The 22,952-nt window shown below is 31.7% G+C and overlaps 1 protein-coding gene and 1 long non-coding RNA gene across 2 annotated transcripts in view; both read right to left on the bottom strand.

Moving 5' to 3' along the window:
* Nucleotides 1-20,151, bottom strand: part of LOC123669640 (patronin) — a 73,918-nt gene extending 53,767 nt beyond the window's left edge. Inside the window, 1 exon segment of the mRNA XM_045603236.1 lies at nucleotides 20,022-20,151. Coding sequence (XP_045459192.1) covers nucleotides 20,022-20,141 — 120 coding nt within the window. The 5' untranslated portion in view covers nucleotides 20,142-20,151.
* Nucleotides 20,152-20,684: 533 nt separating this feature from the next.
* On the bottom strand, nucleotides 20,685-22,204 carry LOC123669243. The gene is made up of 2 exons (XR_006745718.1): nucleotides 21,757-22,204; nucleotides 20,685-20,839 (listed from the first exon to the last, which is right to left on the bottom strand). It is a non-coding gene; the product is annotated as an uncharacterized LOC123669243 (long non-coding RNA).
* Between the last annotated feature and the right edge of the window lie 748 nt (nucleotides 22,205-22,952).

The raw sequence follows: 22,952 nt of genomic DNA, 5'->3' as shown, positions 1-22,952 counted from the left end.
TATCTACAATATAGGTACAAACTGTTACTAACACTGATATATTGAACTCGTCAATGTATTACTAATATATAACTAGCTGTGCCCGCGACTTCGTCCGCGTTGAATTTAACAAAAAAACTTATTGTTCAGTTTGCAGAGTTATAAGATAAATAATTTTTTAAAACAAAAGTAGCTTAAGTTACTCCTTATTACATCAGCTATCTGCCAGTGAATCCCTTCAAAATCGGTCCAGCCGTTTCAGAGATTAGCCGGAACAAACAGACAGACAAACATTGTAAAAAATGTTACCTTGTTATTATGTTTTTAATCCATATTCATACAATAAAATTACAAACAGACACTCCAATTTTATTTATTTGTATAGATGTATAAATTAGAATGAATAGTTTCACTAAAGCTAGTGCACATATTATGGTTTTGATAACATCGAGCAGAATACAGAATATTAAATAAACATAAATAAACGCTTCAATACTCAAAGGCCCCCAGTAGGATTTTCTCCTGTGTCTAGAAACACAGACAATACACAAACACAAACGCTCAGACCATGACATACACCTACATGGCCAATACAAAGGTCTGTCGTGAGCGGGGATCGAAACCGCAACGGCCAGCGCTACAACCAGCTGCGCCCGCTGTGACCGCTGCGCCAACGCTTCATTTAAGAATCAAGAAGAAATCGTCTAGAGAATACACACGAAGAGATCGGTACATAAAGGTTACAATCTCACAATTTTGATAACTTAAGAATCCATCGATTATTATAAGTCTGGAATCAAAATAACCCTAAAAGTAACCCTGTTTTAGTGAAATAGAGAACTAACACTTTCCTGATCTTATGATGATATTCAAAAGCGAAAGACGTGAAATGTCACGATGTTGAACTTCGGTTGCATAATTTTTAGTATGATCGTACGTAGGCAGTGTGTGAAGACCAAATAGGGCGCAACAACCGGAGGCACGTAGACAAAACATGAATCCCTATTGTCATAACATGGCCCGCTTACAAAGAGATCGCATTAGACACAGAACTAATATTTATTTTAATTAAGTTTTATTAATTAATAATTATACATTAATGGTTGTGATTTTACGTTCACACCTACAAGTCTACTTTTAATAATGTCATTATCACAATTAACAATTTATTTATTACTTATACATTTATATCACATATGTTTAGGAAAAATCAATTTAAGCGATCGACAGAAGCCAAAAAAAATTTAACTTTTGTTTGCCTGTGTGTTTCTATATGTTTGTTCGTGCATCATCAATTTCATCGTAAAAATGAATTACGTATTATAAAAAACACGATTTACATATCTACATATCTAACTTAAAATTGATGTAGATTAACTATTGATAAGCGGTCTAGAATTCATGTTGAGATATATATATATATATATATATATATATATATATATATATATATATATATATATATTTGTTACGTAGTCGTTTTGTACATATACCTATGTGTCGTATATAAAACCGCAGGGCACAGCTAGTTCTAAATATATTTTATGTGATACTTATTTACATAGATATCAATGAATTACAATTTAAGTACCTACTAATATTTTTATGTAACTACTATTAATATTAGCTTTTATTTGCATTCATTCATTATCATATCAGTAACGGTAGTTGACAAATAATCTTAATAATAAATTTCTATGTTCTGATTCATTTATTATCATTCTATCAAAGGTATTTAATGATGTGATTATATGCACGTAAACATGTTAAAATTAATATCAAACTTTAAAGATTCCGTAGATAATCCGTGATTCGGATCCAAAGGAACACTACGCGAACTGAATTTTAGATATTATCAGTTTTTAAAGGAAAACTAGCCTTAATGTTTTAATATTAAATTATTACTACTATGTGCTGTAGATTTATAGTGAAGGCTGTATTTTTTTGTTTTTTATTTTTCTTTAGAAGATTCGATAAACTAAGATAGCGTAGTATTCCTTGGTGACGATCTATCTTAACACTGTCTGATCTTTTTGAATGAAGTAAATTACATTGTTATATTACATTTTTACTGAGGTATGGCATAGCAGGTCATGTCCTGCTCAAAATCTAGATCAGTCCGACTAGGAAAGTACCTGTAAGGTCGAGGTTAACAAAAGGATGATCACAACTAAATAATATCGCTTTAAAGCAGTGTTGTGTTCCTGTGATGAGTAAGGTGCCCAGAGCTGTCCTGGGGCATTGGATGTAGGGTTGTAAGAATGAAATGAAAGGCAACTCATTACAAAATTACTTACTTTTATTAAGAGCTTTATTTTTATTTAACACGTTTCGTGTTTGCCGACCTAGTTGTAAAAAAACACATAACGAAAACAGCCGTTACAATGTAAAATAATGTAAATAACGAAACGTTTAAAGAAAAAGGTTAAGTTAAAGGTTAACCCGTGTATAAACATGTTACGCTTCGTTTTTAGATCCATGTTCAAAACCATGTAGATAATATGAGTAAGTACAAAACTTTTCAGAATTTGATACGCACTTAGCCAATTTTAAATTAGTTTATAAAACATCATTATGAAATAAACATTTTACATGTAATATCCCCATTCCATGTAAAATCCCCATTTTTATCCATTGCTGTAATTTAAATATATATAGCACCAAAGTAGTAAAACTGTGTCAAAAGGATAATATATTATTCAATTATTATGTTTAATATAATATTAAATAAAATAATTTTAAATACAACAGTTTTTTTTTACAGTTTTTTGTAGACCACATTGAAAATAAAATAAACCATCCAAATTATTTATATTATTTCTTAGACTTTCCTATTCCGATAAATAAATCTACGTATTATTTGATTCAAACTTCAAGAAATAACTTTAATTCGAAAACGACGATGCAGTCATCGACATTTATCGATTATGGTTTTATCGACGATCGATAAATATTCCCACTAATACTATAAATCAACTCTTCCATCCACACACAACACTGTTAAGCTATTAGCCAAAAATAACTAATGATGATTTGTTGAATTCTGACAACAAAAAATGTGATGTTGTGTAATAAAATAAAAAAACAATAATGTATATCTACTACTATTACAAGTAAGTCAGTCAGTTCAGCCTATTGCAGTCCACTGCTGGACATAGGCCTTCCCAAGTTCGCGCCATCAATCTAATATATAAAATTCTCGTGTCGCGGTGTTTGTAGTTAACTCCTCCGAAACGGCTTGACCGATTCTCATGAAATCTTGTGTGCATATTGGGTAGGTCTAAGAATTGAACAACATCTATTTTTCATCCCCCTAAATGTTAAGGGTAGTCCACCCCAAATTTTTTTTTTTTTTTAATTTTTAGATAAATTACATACAATTCTAAATTTTCATCCTTATACCACCAACCCCTCTTTTAAATAGCGTTTAGCGGCAAGACAACGTTTGCCGAGTCAGCTAGTACAAGTATAAAAATATGAACGGCCGCCAATCATAAAACGGTGAGGTCGGACGCGTGCCGTCGCATGCACGAGATAAAAATAGTTCATTGAGACACTCCCGAATAGGAAACCACTTGAACGTTCCCGATCAAAGGCGAACATCATAAACAACTGACACTACTCTATAAAATCATATGCCGGAAGGTATCATATCGATCAAACTATTTTAAAATCTTAAAACTGCATTTGAACATAAATTGTGGTTATTTTCAGTAACGAATAACGGTGGCGCGGTGGAGATCGAGGCCGAGAAATCTATTGCGATTATTCATTTCGGAGTTAATCGATAAAAATATTAAAATTACTGTCACGCCCGGAGAAAGCTAATTCATCGCGTCAAGTTCTAAGTTTAAGTTGTACGGAATATCGCGGTGAGAAACAGCAGTCAATTAGTTTCAATATATCTGTAAAAAAAAATACTACTAATAAATACGATACTAATTAACTATCATTAAAATTTGTCACTAATATGAACTAAATATGCCAAACATCGTTTCTTACAAGAGCTTGTATTATTTAAATTACGCGTCACGTTGTTTGACTGCGGTGGACTCCTAAACAACTTAACCGATTTTAATCAAATTTGCACGCCGTGTGCAGCAATTTGATCCACCTTGGAAGGTTATATTTTATTTCGATATATATAATTATTTTATTCGAGAAAAAAAAATTTGGCGGAACGAAGTAGGTACGCCACGTCGGCTAGCTACCTCTATACCTAAATCATTTAACTTTTAAGAAACTAAAAAAGAAAGAACTTTAAATCATATTAATGTTGTTATTTTATTTTACGTTTTCTTTTTTTTATAATTTAACTAAACGATATTATTATATTATTTTTATATTTGATAACATTTTCAAGTTCACTTTGTTTCAATGCAAAAGTGGAAAAAATTAATGTTCAACTTTAGTGCTATAAAAACAAATGAATACGTATAACTTTAAAAAAAATTAAATATTCCTAAGCGATAGCATAACATTATAATTTGCACTAACTAATATCGAATCGTTTTATAACATCCCATTGCTGGTCATAAGCCTCTCTCTAGAAGTAGGGTCGGAGCAACACATAAAAAATAAATATATACACGTACCACGAAACGCTACAAAACGATAAATTGACATCGGTGTTAAAATTTTCATGATCATGTAAATTAAATTGGATATGGCTTCAAAGAAACGAATCTTGCTTTCTTTCAACCAGTGAATTATAACATATAAGAAGTAGAGCGGTTAGGCCCCTCTCTACACCGAATTCGTACTAGTTAATTACTTGATAATTAGCGGAATGAACCGACATTCGAATTTCACTCTCTCTTAACAATATGTATAGAATTGTCCTATTGAAAATTAATCGCAAATGGTATGTATTGTTTTTTATTAAAAAGTTATGTTTCTATAACTGTAATCTTTAAGAAATGCAAGCTTGTATTTACTTGTCAACTACACGAATACGAGAATAATATAAACTTTTTATTTTTCATTTATTATATTGTTATATAATATATATATTTATGATATATTTATAATATCATATAATTAGGGGAATTACAGTTCTCTAGTTTGTTCAGTTCAGTATTAGTATAATTAAAAATCTAAACAAAATATTTATTTCTATAAATTTCTTGTACTTTGACAAGATTTCCCGTATATGCTTACTTGAATAAAATAATTCGAATTTGTTTAACTTGTTTAAATATTCAAACCTAGTATAAAACCAGTCGCTTTATCGGCTTACAATAAATTAAATTACAATAGATCTGCACAAACATTACATATACAACATTAATTCTCTCTGTTTTTGCATTATACGCTAAGCTAATTTTAATCTACATATGTATAATAAAACTGAATACATAAACAGTTTAGGTGATAAAAATCTGTTTATTAACGAAGATTATAGGCTATAAAGGATCAATTGCAACTGATAAGAGCGGAGTACTCAGAAACAATAAAATAATAGCATAAAACCTTAATACACGGAAACTGTTTAAAATAAACTAATAAATTGAGGCTCCAATAATCTTCAAAACTTTTAATGTTTGCACATTTAATTTTATAGTAATTCGCTTTACGCTAGCTTGTCGTTTTGTAATACTATTAAAACTAAAATTCTATTTACGTGCAAGAAAACATTGTTTGTGTCAAAACCGCTAGAAAACATACCATTGTCTTTGAACGAAAACAAAAGACGTCCAGTGGCCAGTAAACAAAGAAAAAGCAACCACTCGCGATGGTATATCAAATAACCTCGCCATATAAAGAAAAGTGCATTCCGTATTAAATGACCTAAGCTATATATGACGAACACTTTACATCCTACCATCTTAAAATGGTAATATATTTACGCAGGAATTAGAAACGGAATTGTCACGTTACTAACTGCAATTATACAATAAAATCTATAAATAAATCAATTGATAATAATAAATGAATCCTTTTCTATAAATTCGATAAGCGTAAAATCCCTTCTAATATTATAAATGTGAATGTAAGTTTTATTTGTTACGCTTACAGGCGAAAACTACTAAACCGATTATCATGAAACTTTGTACACATTCTTGAAGGTATTAGAAGTAACATAGGATACTTTTTTAAAAATTAAAATTCAATGCGAGCGAAGCCGCGGGTAAAAGCTAGTATGTGATAAATGTTACTTGAAGAAATATTCATACTCGAACTAGTATTAAAATCGACACGATAATGATAGACTTCAAAAGGAACTTTCAAAATTTCTACTTTCTTTTGTTCGGTTTCCTTCTCAAAAATTGGTCTAAAATTAGGTTACACAATTTGTTAAACTATTACATAGAACATTTTATTTCACAAGAACATAAAATAAAGTCCTGTAACTATTTGAAAACAATAATATTATTAATGTCCGTTCGAAGTCTTCCGTAGAACTCGTTTTAAATATAATTCGCCAATTTGCTATTACAACCGTGTAATCATAATCCGCGGAGGTCATAGATCCCAAGACAATCGAGTCCAGTAGTCGTTATCGGTGATTCGGAGCCGATGTGTGGCGGTGGAAAGGTGCGTTGGCACCTGCAGCCCACGCGAACGCGGAGGTCGCGCGCCCACGCCGCCCGTCAGACACGATACAAATTACTCATTTTACTAAGAAAAAGATGCTTTTACTTCCTGGACAAAGCCTTCGGAACTGAATTAAATAAATATGTAAAGGTAATAATGAATTAGTAACAAGAAATGAAGCTTTTTTGACCGATTGCATCTCTTCAATGGGTGCGAGGCCGGAAAACAACGTAACAAGACTTTTTCTCGACACTCCTTGATAAGGTAAAAAATTAGATCTCAAATATGTGTCATATTTTACTTACCACAAACAACAATGTTTTAAAATGAAATTAAATATATCTTAACTTTTGCTTATTTTTATAATAATTAATGCTTATTTCTATAAAAAATTATAATTAATAAAATAAAATTAATACAGTTCCAAAATTTTTATTTGTTATTAACTTAATTATCGTCCATCATTCAGTGTTTAATTTATTATTGTTTTTTATTTATTTATTCATTTATTTATTTATGCCATGTACAGCTTTGTGCTTTTTACACATACTCTTTACATTAAATTATGATTATTATATGGGAATAAATATATTTCATTCGAAATTTTTCTATTTAACTCTGATAACTTGATATTTTACAATATAAATTATGACTGTACAGCAACCGCCTACCAAAAATCGAAAGTAACTTCGTTCCGACCGGGTCCATAGACTAACGCTAGTTTTTATTCTGATTTTGAGATTGACTTATGGTGATGGCATAAAAGTGTTATAATCACTATATTCATTCAAGAACAATAAATAAAGAACAGTGATTAACATAAATCCGTAATTTAGCATAATCATAAAATTGGATTTAATTAAAGTCTGATGTATTTTGTTAACGTAATTATTAAAACTATTCATATTTCAGAAGAAGTGAAAGTTACATATAAGCCGGTAATCGCTAATGTAAAAATGGAAAGAAAGTAATTATATACTTACATTAAATTACTTTTACGTCAAAAAAACTAACATGATATAAAATTTTGTGAATTTTTCAATTCTTTCAAGACAATCAACGAGCAGAAGATCCTTTGTAAGAAGCGATTAGATTTTGCAGACGTAGGCCTTTTTCGCTTATTTTTATTTTTACTATATTACAAATATTATATAACAGTTACATAATCATTTTAAACGAGTATTATGCAATATAAAAATTAAAAGTACAAAATGCCTAAAAATATTATAAATAATGTATATTATATGTAAAAATATACTTATGAAGACCATTAGACTGAGAATGGAATGCACGAACAACATAATTATCTTATAATTAAAGAGACTGATCTTGTCTGTATTTGACAAGACTGAGCTTTATACAAATTTGAAACGACATCTTAAAAAATCAAAGGAATCTTGATACTGTTTTGATTAAAAAGAAAAACAATTTAAGCATATATTTACGATTATGGACTGCTGCGGGCGGCTCACCAAAAGGGACCCTTTTTTATACAACCAAGTTGGTAAACAAGCGTACGGCTCACCTAACGGTAAGCGACTACCATATCCTATAGAGACCTGCAACACCAGAAGCATTGCAAGCGCGTTGGCGACCTTACCCCTTATTCCCCGCACGAGCTCTGGTCACCTTACTCACCACAGGAACACAACACTGCTTGAAAACCGTATTATTTAGCTGTGATCTTCTGTAAGGTCGAGGTACTTCCCCAGTCGGGCTGCTCCAGATTTGAGCAGGATATTTCCTGCTGTACCCTACCTCAGTTAAGCTGGTCGTATCAATTACGACTTTAAAAATTATTTATTGATTCACAAAACATTTACTTCAAGGTATAAAACGTAACGTATTTAATTATTCACTTAAGTATGTTGCAGTCCGCTGCTGGACATAGGCCTTCACAAGTTCGTGCCAAAAATAGCGCGAACTCATGTGTATTGCCCATAGTCACCACGCTGGGCAGGCGGGTTGGTGACCGCAGAGCTGGCTTTGTCGCACCGAAGACGCTGCTGCCCGTCTTGTACGGACCGGGCCTGTGTATTTCAAAGCCAGCAGTTGGATGGTTATCCCGCCATCGGTCGGCTTTACAAGTTCCAAGGTAGCAGTGGAACTGTACCTATACGTATGTATACTGTATTATCCCTTAGTGGCCTCTTACGACACCAACGGGAAGAGACGGGGTGACTATATTCTCTAATGCCGTAGCCACACAGCTTATTTAATTATTATTTTTATTTGTAATTAATAAAAGCACGTTATTCCATTAGGTTGAGATAAATAATAATAATAATAAAGCGTAAGACTGCAACCGGTTCTAAAATCTCAACAAACTCAACTAACAAATCATGTTACAAAATAAATGTATATAATCATCACTTTCGGTTATATACAACATTGTTTTTCTTTACAGGATTAAAGTATCGTGACAAGTATCACGTAAAAAAATCGCATATCACACTATCTAAAAAATCGACCTTGAGATCAGACAGATGCGTAAGTCCGAGACAAAAAAAAAGTTGAGGTTAAGATCAATAAAATCACTGTACTGAATCCGATACAAAAACTTTCCGAAATACAGTCGAGTCATCAGCCGCTTAAACAAGTAAGATCTTTTAATGATTTTCGACATTAAAATTTACTCCATTAGTCATCATACCTACATGCCTAATTTGGCCGCAAGTCCAATTACGAATTGGGATTAGATTTTGCTTCGGGACTAGATTTTCTTCTTTCGATTTCGGAGAACAATAACAATCAGACACCGCCACTTTTCACCGCACGAAATCTTTTTTCTACTCAACCTTTTTTCGGAATTAATCAGAGTTAACCGAATTCGATTTATTTTAAAAAGAAAACTACATAAAACCCAAGGCCAGATCAGCTAAATCAAAGCAATACCTAGCAGCTTTCGCAGTTGCTGGAACTAATGATCGTACAATTAACTCAAGCCGGAAGTGAGATGATTGGTTTTGACCTGAGTCATTTGCAACCCGTAAACCTCATTTTATCCAAAACTAGTTTTATATTTAGCATATTATGACAATATATACAGTGACATCACATATAATTGTAATCAAAGTTAATGAATTTAAATAACACATACATACTAGCAATGAAAAATATTGACGTACATAGCTGAAGCGATGAAGTCATAACCAACTACAACTACAAATATCAAGCCCACGCAACCTCGAAAGATTACCTTTATGAACAGTAAATATTGTGGTAAGACAAAATTCGCTAGTGGACAAAAACTAATAATGCATAAAAATGATTCCTTGATAGTATGATTTCGGAGTAAGAGAATACAGTAAACAGGGGCCCAACTTTACTAGTTCATTTTTGTAACCAAGGTCAAATCATACACTTCAAAATCGGTGTTTTGACATACTTGGTATATTCTACGTCTACTAATTCCTCGCATATTCGCCTTTCATTACAGATCCAAGTCTTCTTCACGTAGCTGATTAATATTTACATATTTCACTTGTTTAGACAAAAGAACTGAATGTAATTTAATCTGTTATTATTTAATATTGAATTAGTGTGATTGTAATTTTAGCGGTATTGGACCTAACATCTTCCCATTCGGAAAGATTAAGATAGTAAATATACTGTTTCAAATAAACAGAAAACGTTTGATAAGGTATCAAAGCCGTGACCGATTACAGTTTCTAGCACTTTCTCCGGTCGATCTTTAAATTTCACGTAATGCTATCGATAAAACAACAGTGCTCAGCAACATGTGTATCATTAGCGACCATTCATTTTCTTCGTTTAAGATATCTCCATCTACCGTGCGACCCAGTTGGAAGCTGCAGACACGATCTTGGTGAAAGTGAGAGATGTTTCTTAGCCGTGTGAAGGTATCGCCAGTGGGACGGCTACCGATATAAATATTTCGTAATTTCAATTACAGATACCAATGGTTAGACGATCAATACGGTGGGCGACACGAATGGTCCGCAAACAGAGTATAGGCGATTACATCATAACTTAAACAAACTGAAGCGAAAATGTAATGGAATCGATTTTTGCTATCTTAATCTTAGTTATATCGCTTAAGGAAGTCGATGAATAGCAATGGAAATTCTCAAAACCTTGTCTAAAATCACTGTTAAAATTTAAAAAAAAAGTATTACTTATTTGTGCTTTTGAGTTCTTTACTGAGTTGCGAGTGTATACTTTGCTATTTCGTAAATGTCACAAAGAAAAGAGCACGCCTTGTGTAAACTCACTGACATCTACGACTATCGAAGTGTAAAATTACAACATATATTTGCTATGTGGTAAAAAAATTTAAATGTCTAGGATTTAAGTAAAATTTAACTTTAAAGGAAATATTAAAATTAATCAAAAAAATGTATATCCAGATATCTTGATTATATTAACCCAGTATCTCTGTTTCATTAAACCAATATCAGAAGTTATTACTAATTATAAATTACATATTCAAAGAATTATCTGAATGATTTTAATTTTGAGAAAGATAAAATTGATTGGATAGTGTAACTATTCATTCTAAAAATTTAATGGAACTAATTCTAAACATAATATTAATAATATCTCTGTCGCTCTGGAACAGAACCGTTAGTAATTGCGATAGAATTCTTGACAACTTGCTGTAACTTCTTCAACAGCGACTTGATTGACTTGATCGTATCGACAGTTTTTTTTGCGAAAGTTGATAATTCAAAATGGAATGGTGCGATAAGCGATTAATTTGTTTATTTTTTCTAATCTTTTAATTAAATCAACATTTTTTCTATGTACTTAATTCTTAAATTTTATATTTTTCTAGAAAAAAAATTCAGTACGAATTAACGTAATTATAGGATCACAAACAAACACCGGTAATCGAATTAGAAACTAAAAAATATGTTAGTAGTTTATTCAGTAAACAATGAACTTTTAATTTTCAAAATTGGCCCGTAAGGGATGCATGCAAATTGTACTGTATAAGCGAAGTATCAGTATTCTGCATAAAACCAATAAACAATTTTGCATGAGTATTAGTTATGCATGCAGCTGGTTTTCGAGATTTCCCACGGAGGTTGCGTCGTACAATTCCCTCCGGTGCTATTTGAACATTTAATTTTGCACAGAATATGGGCTTGGCGAGGCTAGCTCGAGAGTCTTTTACTTATCTTGCTACAAAGGTTACACAATACAGTAAGAAATATATTCAACAAAAGACCATTCGTAGAATAGGAATATTTTTTAAAAATTTTAACGCATTAAAAAATTAGTTTTATTTTCGCAAAAAAAAAAAAAAAAAACAATCCACTAAATTATAATTCAAAATATCAAAATCTATTTTGTAATTTTCGACATTTAAACCTTGATCTACGCCAATCATCTTTAATGTAGTTTTTAACACTAGATAAGTGATCGTAATACGTCTAAAAATAAAACGTTTAGAATGGTCTAAGCCCTATTACTAGATCTATTGTCTCTATATCTACTTTATTTATTTAGTCCAATAATACCTAAGCTATGTAGTTCCGACATTTGATTACGTCATCTCCTGTAATCATTTCCTAAGTACCTACGACCAATGAATTGCTCCGACAATGGAACTTCCATAACGATTCTTATTAATATCGTTACATGAATGAATACTTTAATACTTAGTAGGTTAGTTATGTTTGAAGCGGAGTTGCTGACCGATGGAGAGAGTGGATTATTTATCAATATTTGGTTTCTCTGACAATTGAAAGTTATACTTGCAATACGGCAGCGTTATGAGTCATTTAAACATACGTTTTCAAAGATAATTCATTATTGAACGTCATTTCATTTGACTGTAGCTGTAGAAGTTTAATAAAATATTTGGTGAGGAAAATATCGTATCGACTCCAAAATATTTGTTCAGAAACAGTTGAAGCTTTCTGGGTCAATGCTAAGGGGTAACAAACGACTTATATCGCCCACAGCTTTTAACAACATGTTTCTTTTCAAGTGATTGGAAAATGGTGACAATAAGCTTATCTCAATTGTGTGTGGAATTCAACATCGCATTTTAGAAAAAAAAAAGAACGATTTTCCAGACATACTTTGTATGTTTCCCAGAGAAACACATTAATACCTCCAAAATATTAAATATAATATATATAACCAAATGAAGTGACTTGATACTTTACGAAAAAACAACAAAAAATATATTATATAAATCAATAACTAGCAATGTCTCGAAAGTAGGTATATATAGTATGAATTAGTGACACAGTACGGCGTTTGATATACAAATAAAGTAGATATAGATATATAATTATATAGGTATACTGAGAATTTAGTACTATTGATATAACTTTACGAGCTCTCTTCTAACCTACTTTTATTAAGAGGCTTATCGAGAAAAAATGTTGATGCAATACTACATAAAACAAATTAAAATATATCGACATTATTATTTTAAGCTTTAATAATGTACCATACATTATTATTCCAATAATAAAAACGAAATATAAAAACCGAATAGGTATATTCAATAACCTATGAGAATTTAGGTACGAAATAATTCCAAAACATCGTCATAATATTATTTTCCTAAGACGGTATTTTCACAGATACTTTAAGGCTATAAAAATTCCCAAAGCGATATCGTGTGAATTGTGATGTGGGTTTAAGAAAATGGTCTTATTCCTTACGGTGTGATCTTCAAGAATATCAGGACAGAAGTCGGAGATGATAAAATCAATAAATATCGAGGAAAATGCGAAGAAATATTATATCAGCTTTCTCTACCGGAAAGCCATTAAAGCTAGCTCATTGTATCGTTACGCCTACACACCGGTCTTGGAGCTAGACGTTCGCAACTGGGCTACCTAAGCAACATGAAATGTTTTATGACTTAGTTATAATTACAATTATACATCCGTAATATGTATCTAAATAGCGTGATATTTAAAACCTGGGGTTGAAGAACCATTTATAGTTAGAATTTTAGTATGTACCTAATACTTTTTTTATTTTATTTATTGACAACTGTTATTCTTAAGGTTTGGAATTTATTTTATTCAACTTTAAAGACAACCTTTCTTGGTTACTTCGATCCAAGAAAAGTTCCATATAACGAAAATATCGTGTGAAACGAGACTTCTTTATGGAGTTATTTTCCTAGCGATTTTATTAATGATATGCTAATTAAAACACTTAACAATGACGATGTCTATACTGAGGATGAAAATTATGCAGCCAGATAGAAAGATAGGTACTTCAGCACAGATTTATCATCACTTTAAAACATCTTCCACGAGAAAAACTAGCTTACGTGACAAATTTAATTGCAGATAAAAATAAATAAATCGATATCGGAGGAATATTATACATTGCTCACAAAATCTAAATTTAAAATACATCACTGAACACGCAGTGCTTAAAACCAATCCTTTATAACTTTATATTTTACAAATAAAATATTATTAATTTTAGATAAAGGTATGTACAATTAAATTTAAAACACTTAAATGTAGTCTATCCAGTAATATTGCTAACATTAAGTTTTTAACCGACTTCCAAAAAAGGAGGAGGTTCTCAATTCGACTGTTTTTTTTTATGTATGTTACATCAGAACTTTTGACTGGGTGGAGCGATTTCGACAAATTTTCTTTTAATCGAAAGGTGGTGTGTGCCAATTGGTCCCATTTAAATTTATTTGAGATCTAACAACTACTTTTCGAGCTATATCTAATAATGCGTTTTTACTTGACGCTTTTTTCGTCGACCTACGTTGTATTATACCGCCTAACTTTCTACTGGATGTACCGATTTTGATAATTCTTTTTTTGTTGGAAAGGAGATATCCCAAGTTTAGTACCATGATAAGGAAACCAGGATCTGATGATGGGATCCCAGAGAAATTGATGGAAATTCTTGAAAATCCGCAATAACTTTTTACTTGGTGTACCGATTTTAATAATTTTTAATTTAATCGAAAGCTGATGTTTGTCATGTGTTCACATATAAATTTTATTGAGATCTGATAACTACTTTTTGAGCAATCTTTGATAACGCGCAGTTACTTGACTATTTTTTCGTCGATCTACGTTATATTACTCGTCGATGTAATTGAAGTCGGTTTTTTTTCGTTTGCGAGCAAACACAATTATTTCAATTTCTGCAAGATATCACGTCAATCTTCAAAATAGAACCAAGGTAAGGAACAATCAAAAACGCATAAAATAATCAGGCGAATCGCGACAGATGTGGCGAGGATAGCTAAAAATGACCTTCGTTCAAGGATAACAACTAGAGCGAGAGATTTCAGAGTCCTGGGCCTATTCTAATATCATATATTTATCCACGTGCTCATCTTTTTTGTAATTAGCTATGTTTCCGATAACAATTATTGATAACACAATTATTTATATATATTTTTGAAATGGACTAGTTTATGAAAAAAATATATAAAAACAATGAATATTTCTATATTCCCATATTCACTGTTTTTCTATTTATTTATTTATTTATTTATTTTAAATAAGGACAGTAAAGTAACATTTAAAAATAAGTGCCAATCGTTGTAGTACATGGCTAGTTAAACTCAAACTTTTTCCCCTTACACATAGGCCGAGGACTATGCCCAGCTGTAGGATGTTTACCGAACGACGACCATCCATCTGTCGCAACGTTCACGATTATCTCCGAAACGAGTATAACATATTTATTTATAGAAGATTCCTTTAAGAACACATACTTATACAATATACAATTTAAATAGTTTTATATTCTGAAAAAATATAATAGAACCAGTAGCAGTAGCAGTTTTATATTTAACAAAATAACAGAAAATGTATTTTATAATTTCTTTATTTAAATAACAAACTGGGATGCAGTTTGATAGACAATTAAAATTAAAAATTCATATAGGTAAAAAACATCAGAAAACTTGTTCAGACGGCGTTGTTATTACCATAAAAAGAAAATGATTAACTACTGACTCAAGGGAGAAAGGTTACAAATACAAAACCTTTCCGTAATACTTGAACTTTTGGGAATGAAAAACGTTAATAGTATATTATTGGTCTTTCAGATAAATCACAAAAACTATGATCCATGGTTAGCGACATGTAAATTAAGATTATGTACCTACTTAATCAAAACTTTTTTACAAATGAAAAATTTATATATCGAAATTTATTTTTTTACTAGCTGACCCCGCAAACGTTTCTTTGCCATATATGTTATTAACCCGCTTAATCCCCCCCCCCCCCCGCCCTTATAACTTAGGGGTATGAAAAATAGATGTTGGCCGATTCTCAGACCTACCCGATATGCCCACAAAATTTTATTAAAATCGGTCGAGCCGTTTTGGAGGAGTTCAATGTTTTAACACCATGACACGAGAATTTTATATATTAGAAAATATATTTTTACATGTCTCGAATAAAGTGAATTAAGTCTAAATCAGCTACATTCAGAGGATTATTAACGTTTTGAAATATAAATGAAGTCCGTCAGGTGCTAATCGTAACTTAATTCTCTAACAACTATTTAGATTGAGATACGACACTTAAGACGAAAAATGTGTTTAAAGTACATAAGAACAAACCCTAACATTTTATCTCTAAAATTAGTATATTTCACTGTTAATATAAAAACATTAAGCGAATGGAAACTATTTCGTGGTCTAAATAAATCAATTATTAGTATGGAAATTAGAATTAAAGCTAAACGAAAAAAGGAGCAAAGCAAAAATTTATAAAACTAGCATCAGTTAAAGGAACTTGTGACGACTTTATCTAAGTTTTTATAATGTATTAAAAAAGGTAAACAAGGAAATTACTCAAGTAAATCAATACGAATTAACGATGCAAGGTAATCCACATGACATTCATTCTAATGAGGCTGGAGAACAACATACCGGGCGTTAGAATCGATGATCTTAATGACTTAAGGGTTATATAGTTAGATTTTTTCAAAATCGTTTTTTATGTATATTCGTAAAGTATATTTCGTTTAAATATATATTTAAGTACCCGCGTAAAAAATCAAGTTAATCCGGTGATTATTTTCCCTCACAAATCGAGTTATAAATGTTCGAGTTGTAAACATGAAACTCGTTTATGTATATATATTTTTATTGTGTAATGCTATGTGGTCCATACATTATATCTATATTTACTCTATATAAAACGCTTTTAAAACTTTAAACATGTTTTTCCCAAAACTGTTGAAGTCAGTCACCAAAATTGCTCAAAAGCTTTCAAAATTATTATTTTTACAAATAAAAAACCGGCCAAGTGCGAGTCGGATTCGCGCACCGAGGGTTACGTACAAACGAAATTATTTAAAATATTTTTACTATATGATGTAGCTCAAAATGTATGCTTTTCGCAATTTTTCTTTTATCTGTGCTATAAGACGTTGCTTCTTACCAAATTTCAAGATTCTTAGTGCACGGGAAGTACCCTGTAGGTTTTGATTCCCTTAGTGTCGTAAATTTGAAACATAAACGACTGTATATTTTGATTTCGTTGGCTTAGAAGTTTGATTTTTTCACAGCTCCAAGGAACACTAGACTTGACTATTTGATATGAATTTCAGATTGATTCGTTAACGCGTTCCTGAGAAAAGGGGTCTGACAGACAGACGGACGACAAAGAGATCCTATAAGGGTTCCGTTTTTTACTTTTGAGATACGGAACCCTAAAAACGTTAAAATATAGTTAAAAAGAACAAAATATATAAACAAATTTTCACAGTAATAAACTTAAGTCTTTTCAGGGAAAAAATCTTTCAAAATCGTTTTTTTTTTTAACTTCCTAACTGTATGTCACCCCTTAAACGACGGACGTAACCGACGGACCGTAAATACTTTTAATGCTTAATTGACATTCCAGTTACAGTGCGTTTTGCATCTCTGGTTGAATGTTTAAGGATACTGGTTCTATCGAGTCACGAATAAACTAGATCCAAATTGCATAATTACTCCTCGGTCAAGTGAAGACTAAGAAATTTCTTGACCGATTGCAATTATGAACAATTGTCTTCAGACTTGGTGTTTTGTATGTCTGCTTAGTTAAATATTCTTTGAACATTTTTTTTCTTCTTTCATATTTCGTAATTTATTTTTAACAGCCTAAATAAAACCTTCGTCATTTAAACAGGCGTTCCAACGCAAAAAGTAATTCCGATAATTTCGGATAGGTAACTTTTCAAACTAATTTTATTATTATAAAATTAGAAACAGTAAAATTATCACCTCATTGAATTATAACTAGATAAATTGCTGATCGTGAGACTTTGATACACTTAAAGACCTCCAATAATAAATTTCGAGATCTTAATATAAGAATATAAAAATTAAATTAGTTTTCGGTACGGTAGATTTAAAAAAAAATCAAAACATCCGTCACGATTTGCTTATTAAAATCATTCACCTTCATTTGTAACTAAAAACTTACGGTGGGAAAGGAAATTGCGAACAAAGGCTCCACTCTCCATTTTATTATCTCTTCGATCGTGTCTGAAGCTTGATATTTTCTCTGTCTATTGAAATATAACGGCACGATTTACAATTTCTTATGTGATGACAGATATTATAAATACAAATTAGCAAATAAAAATCGTTTAAAATAATTTTTACTATGTTAGCTCCGTCTTAGTCTTAGTTCTTTTGAGTAAGAGGTAGAAGAATATTGAGGATAATGAGACCTCAATAATTAAAAACTTTTAAGTATAAATAAACAACAACTGTAAGCTGTAACTAGTTTTTGATAATAAGCAAGATCAAAGAAATATTAAATGGAAATTATATGAGTGCACCTTTAAGCATCTGCAATGGAATTTTATTATGGGTATATGTTAATGGTAAGTTGGATATTTAAGGTATACTACAATGTATCTATCTTTATAATAACAAAATAGGGTGGGTGCACCAGTAGAAAACCGGTTAAGCAATATTTTGAATCAAATTCTGATGATGTTACTCGATAATTCGCTGTATGGCTACGGTATTAAAGAATATAGCCACCCCCTCTCTTCCCGTGGGTGTCGTAAGAGGCGACTAAGGGATAACACAGTTCCAATTCTACCTTGGAACTTAAAAAGCCGACCGATGATGGGATAACCATCCGACTGCTGGCTTTGAAATACACAGGCCGAAGACGGGCAGCAGCGTCTTCGGTGCGACAAAGCCAGCCCTGCGGTCGCCAACCCGCCTGCCCAGCGTGGTGACTATGGGCAACACACATGAGTTAACGCATTTTTGGCGCCAACTTGTGGAGGCCTATGTCCAGCAGTGGACTGCAATAGGCTGAAATGATGATGATGACTCGTTTTATTTACTGGTTCACTATTGGAACAATGTTTGGTCTATTACTGGTACAATCTGGTCCACCTTAGGCAAAAGGCAACTTGCCACATTCATTTTAAAAAAAATAGCTCCGGGAATAAAACGAGTACTTTTAATGAATAAAAATTGTATTTTTAATACTAATGAATATAATTAAGTTTTATTTATTAAGTAATTATCACAACCCTTAATTAGTCTATAAGTTAACAAAAACAGAATATTTTTGTATAAACGTTATTTTTATCGATACAAAAGTTAGTAACGGTATAAGGAAAGCAATTTATATTTTTAATGCAGAAAGTGTTCTTTGAAATTAATTTTGCATCGTTAAATTGGATTAATTTTTGGCCTGCCGTGATAATCCGAAATGGTAAAAAACTAATAAGCATCAGTGTGATCCGGATCGGTAATCACAACAACATCCACCGCGGCATAGAGACGAGCTCCTTTCGCGAGCTGCGATCATCGAGCCGTGGCCCGCGAGTCTTCGAGATGAAGCCACGGTCTGATGCCTTAACCTTGGCCGCACCATCCCGTCTATCCCTAACGTCGAGGATGACATCATGCTTGACAAATATTCTAACACTACATGTGGCAAGCGAGGCCAAGGACGAAATTTCAATCGATGGTAATAACATAGCAGAGGCGAATATTAAAAAGGAAAGTAAGGTTATCGACCTTGCAACGGACGATTTCAGTAGACTGATGGATATGATTCTTTTTTTAACTACCGAAAAGTTGTTCCGAAGCGGTCACGACAATTTCCTCTGACGACTTAAAACAAAAGTTAAAAATACATGTTGCTTTTAAGTAGCTTAGCAAATTAAGATAATTGTTAAGCACTCGAACGCACGCAGAGTGCTCTAGGCGCCAAAGTAATTTTAATAGCTATTGTAATGATTGTTAGATACACACATGACTTTCTAAGCTTTTATATTAGGTCGTAAAAATTGTTTAGCAACGAGGTTTCTTCGGCCTTGGAATATAACTAAATGTGTGCACGTTTGAGCATATTATTGTTATTTACACCTATCAGTGTATAAAAGCGTTATTATATGAATAAAGTTATCATAGTATTCATTAACGAATATAGTTAAAATTGTTAATGGGCATCACGATCTCTCTACACCTGGAAAGAATCGACATTCCAAAGGCATAGCCGTATCGACCATCAATGTAACAGTGATTATATCGCAATACGGTGACTTACCGAGACCGCGACTGAGGCGCTCGGGACAATACCGGTGTTCTCCGTCTCTTGGCCATCAGGTGCGCTCAGAAACCGGCGAAGAGTGCCGTATCCGGACGCCGAGGCTACCATAGCTACCATTGTAACACACACTACACTAGAACCACTGGACGCTCACGTGGACATCACTTATCGGACGGTGGTGCGCGCGAGGCGTGCTGCGCGCCCGACGCGTTTCAACTGCCTGCGCTCGCCATAGATTATACACTTATATACTGGTATAGATACGCCACTCAGAAATTAAAATTGATGTATCACGACCTCCCCCACTAACAGATGGCGTGCACATACAATTTTATTTCTATAATAATACTACAGGTGGCGCTGTTTATTTATTTTTTACCAGATTGATTATTATTTAAATAATATACTGTATGTACTTTTCACACTTTTTCCACTTATTTATTAATACAAACAGTTCGTATTAATAAATTGGTGGAAATAGTGTGAAAAGTATTTCATATTTATCATTAACTTTTATCAAAAAGTAACAAGTATGTACATTAAGAATATTTTCTATTTTTTTTTTTGTGTTAAGTATTAAAAATTTGATTTCAAATTAATTCTATTTTACCTAATATTAACAGATAATCGAGGGTTTAAAAATAAAACACCAGTACCATATAGAATTTATAAAACTGTTGTTTATTTTCATCTTTTATTATAATAATCGCATGCTTGTTTTTTAACATGATCATTCCTATCAAAATTTCAAAATTTTCATTGGTTTAACTTCTCTGTATGAGGATATTCCCATTTGGGAAAGCGATGTAAGGGTCCTGAAAATTTTTAATATTCTTAAAATATTGCTTTATACATAAAAGTGATACTAAAGAGACATAATAATGAATTCTAAATGCAATGAAAGGAATAAAAAGAGTTAATTATTACTTCTATTTTATTAAGGGTGTGATTTAAACAGTTTGCAAAGTATTTGTATCATTGTTAGCAAAAAAATATTACTGATTAGCTAGTACAATAGGGCAACAACATATAGTCAGCAAATATTTCTAAATCCGTCTGCAATTTGTATTGTCTCTGAACAGTTATAGTATTTTTTTTTTGTGGCTGAATATATGTAAAAGCAGCAATGAGTGACCCATGTGCTGGTAATATAAGCCTTTAAGATAATTATGCCTACTGAAATAGTATGCCAAAAAATACCTAACTGCAAAATTAAATTAGAAAAACAAAAATTCGAAAGAAAGGGATCCCTATTTAGTAATATTGGGATAGTGTCATATATATAGCTTTATTTTCCACCCACTTTTAACGAACACTGCTGATTTTGAAAAAAAAACGTAATCTATTTTTATTGCTAACCAAAATTTAAATATGAATGCCAATCAATCTTGCTCCGACAAATAATTATTTTGCAGTATGACTGTTTTTTTGAAGATACATAATAAGACAAGCTGCTTGCTTATGTTTGAATTACTAACTATTATTATGATTTTATAAAGAAAAAAATTTTGCAGCCTCATTTTATTATTACTGAAAAAATCCTTGTATGCTTGCCAAATGATTTATAGGCTGTTTTTCTTGCTAACCAAATTTTAAAATGGCATACAAATTAATTACTTCTTTTATAATTTTTTTTACTAAGTCGAATAGAGAAGAAAAGAGTAATCTTGGTATAATACTTAATGTCTAAATACTGCTTTGAAACGTTTCTTTAAATAATTTGAATACTCACCATCAATATCACATTTGAAATAACATTTTAATTCAGCTGATTTCGGCATTTTAAAATACTTAATCAAAATTGCAAAAATTGTAATCCGTGTAATAAAGAGCTAAGTTAACAGTCATGCAATCAGTCCGGGGTCCAAATAACAATCCAGGTGATGTCGTAACACGTAGAAGATCAAAAAGTCCGTAAACAAGCCAAAACGTAGGGAATAACACAATAAAATTAAAATCACAACGAACACTGAACAAACACAAATAAACGAGTGATTCAAAATTCAAATATGGCCGACTAATGCACGATGGGCCTCAATAATATTGCCACGGCAAAAAATATTGGAGATAAATTAAAATATACTTATATTTTATAATATATTTTTTTATACCTATGAATTGTACAAAACATGTTTGATTGAGTATTTAAATTAATTATATTTGCAAAAATTCTAGACTCTACTGCTGCTACTGCCATCTATTTTTAGCACATTAATATATCACCCCGAACTCACCCTCCTCCTCTAAAAGATGGCGTTAGTTTGTATGAATATTTTTGAATTACGATATTGTATGAGAGTTTCACACCCCTGGCGCTCGCGTCGACCCGCGCCCCCCTACCACGTTCGAGGATTGTTTGACAATGAGATAAGTATGTTAACATTGAATATACATCGCGATTAGAGTACATAACTCACATGTCTTATTACATCTATGTAAGATATTATTATAAAGGTATTTAAATTATCTTTCGCGAATTTTGAATATGTAATATACACTAAGATACGCGGAAAATCATAGAACTTTACTTTTTTACATAATTTAGATATTTTATGAAGATACATGTTACATGATCGGAACATATTAAGGATATGTTTTAATTTTTAAATGAAAAGAACTATAAATTACTCATCAAGCAACAAAAAATATTTTTTCCAATAAAGGTGAAAAAGCACAATGATAAACCTTTGTGAGTCATTTCCGGAGCCATTTCATTACAGCTAAACTTGGCTTGATAATATATATATACATTATTAAATTTGTTATATTATCGTAAAATGTTTTGTACACAAAAACTAAGGAAAACAAACCCATAAACCTGAAAACTTGATAATGTCATAAAAATGTCACAAAAAATTATGCTTATTAAATTTCTCTACAAGTAATAGAAAAAGTGCCAACAAATCAAGCTATCTATAAAGTACTAAG

This window comes from Melitaea cinxia, chromosome 3 (genome assembly GCF_905220565.1).
Source record: "Melitaea cinxia chromosome 3, ilMelCinx1.1, whole genome shotgun sequence".
NCBI lineage: Eukaryota > Metazoa > Arthropoda > Insecta > Lepidoptera > Nymphalidae > Melitaea > Melitaea cinxia.
Note: the sequence above shows the minus strand (reverse complement) of the source record. Positions and strands in the feature narration are given on the sequence as shown.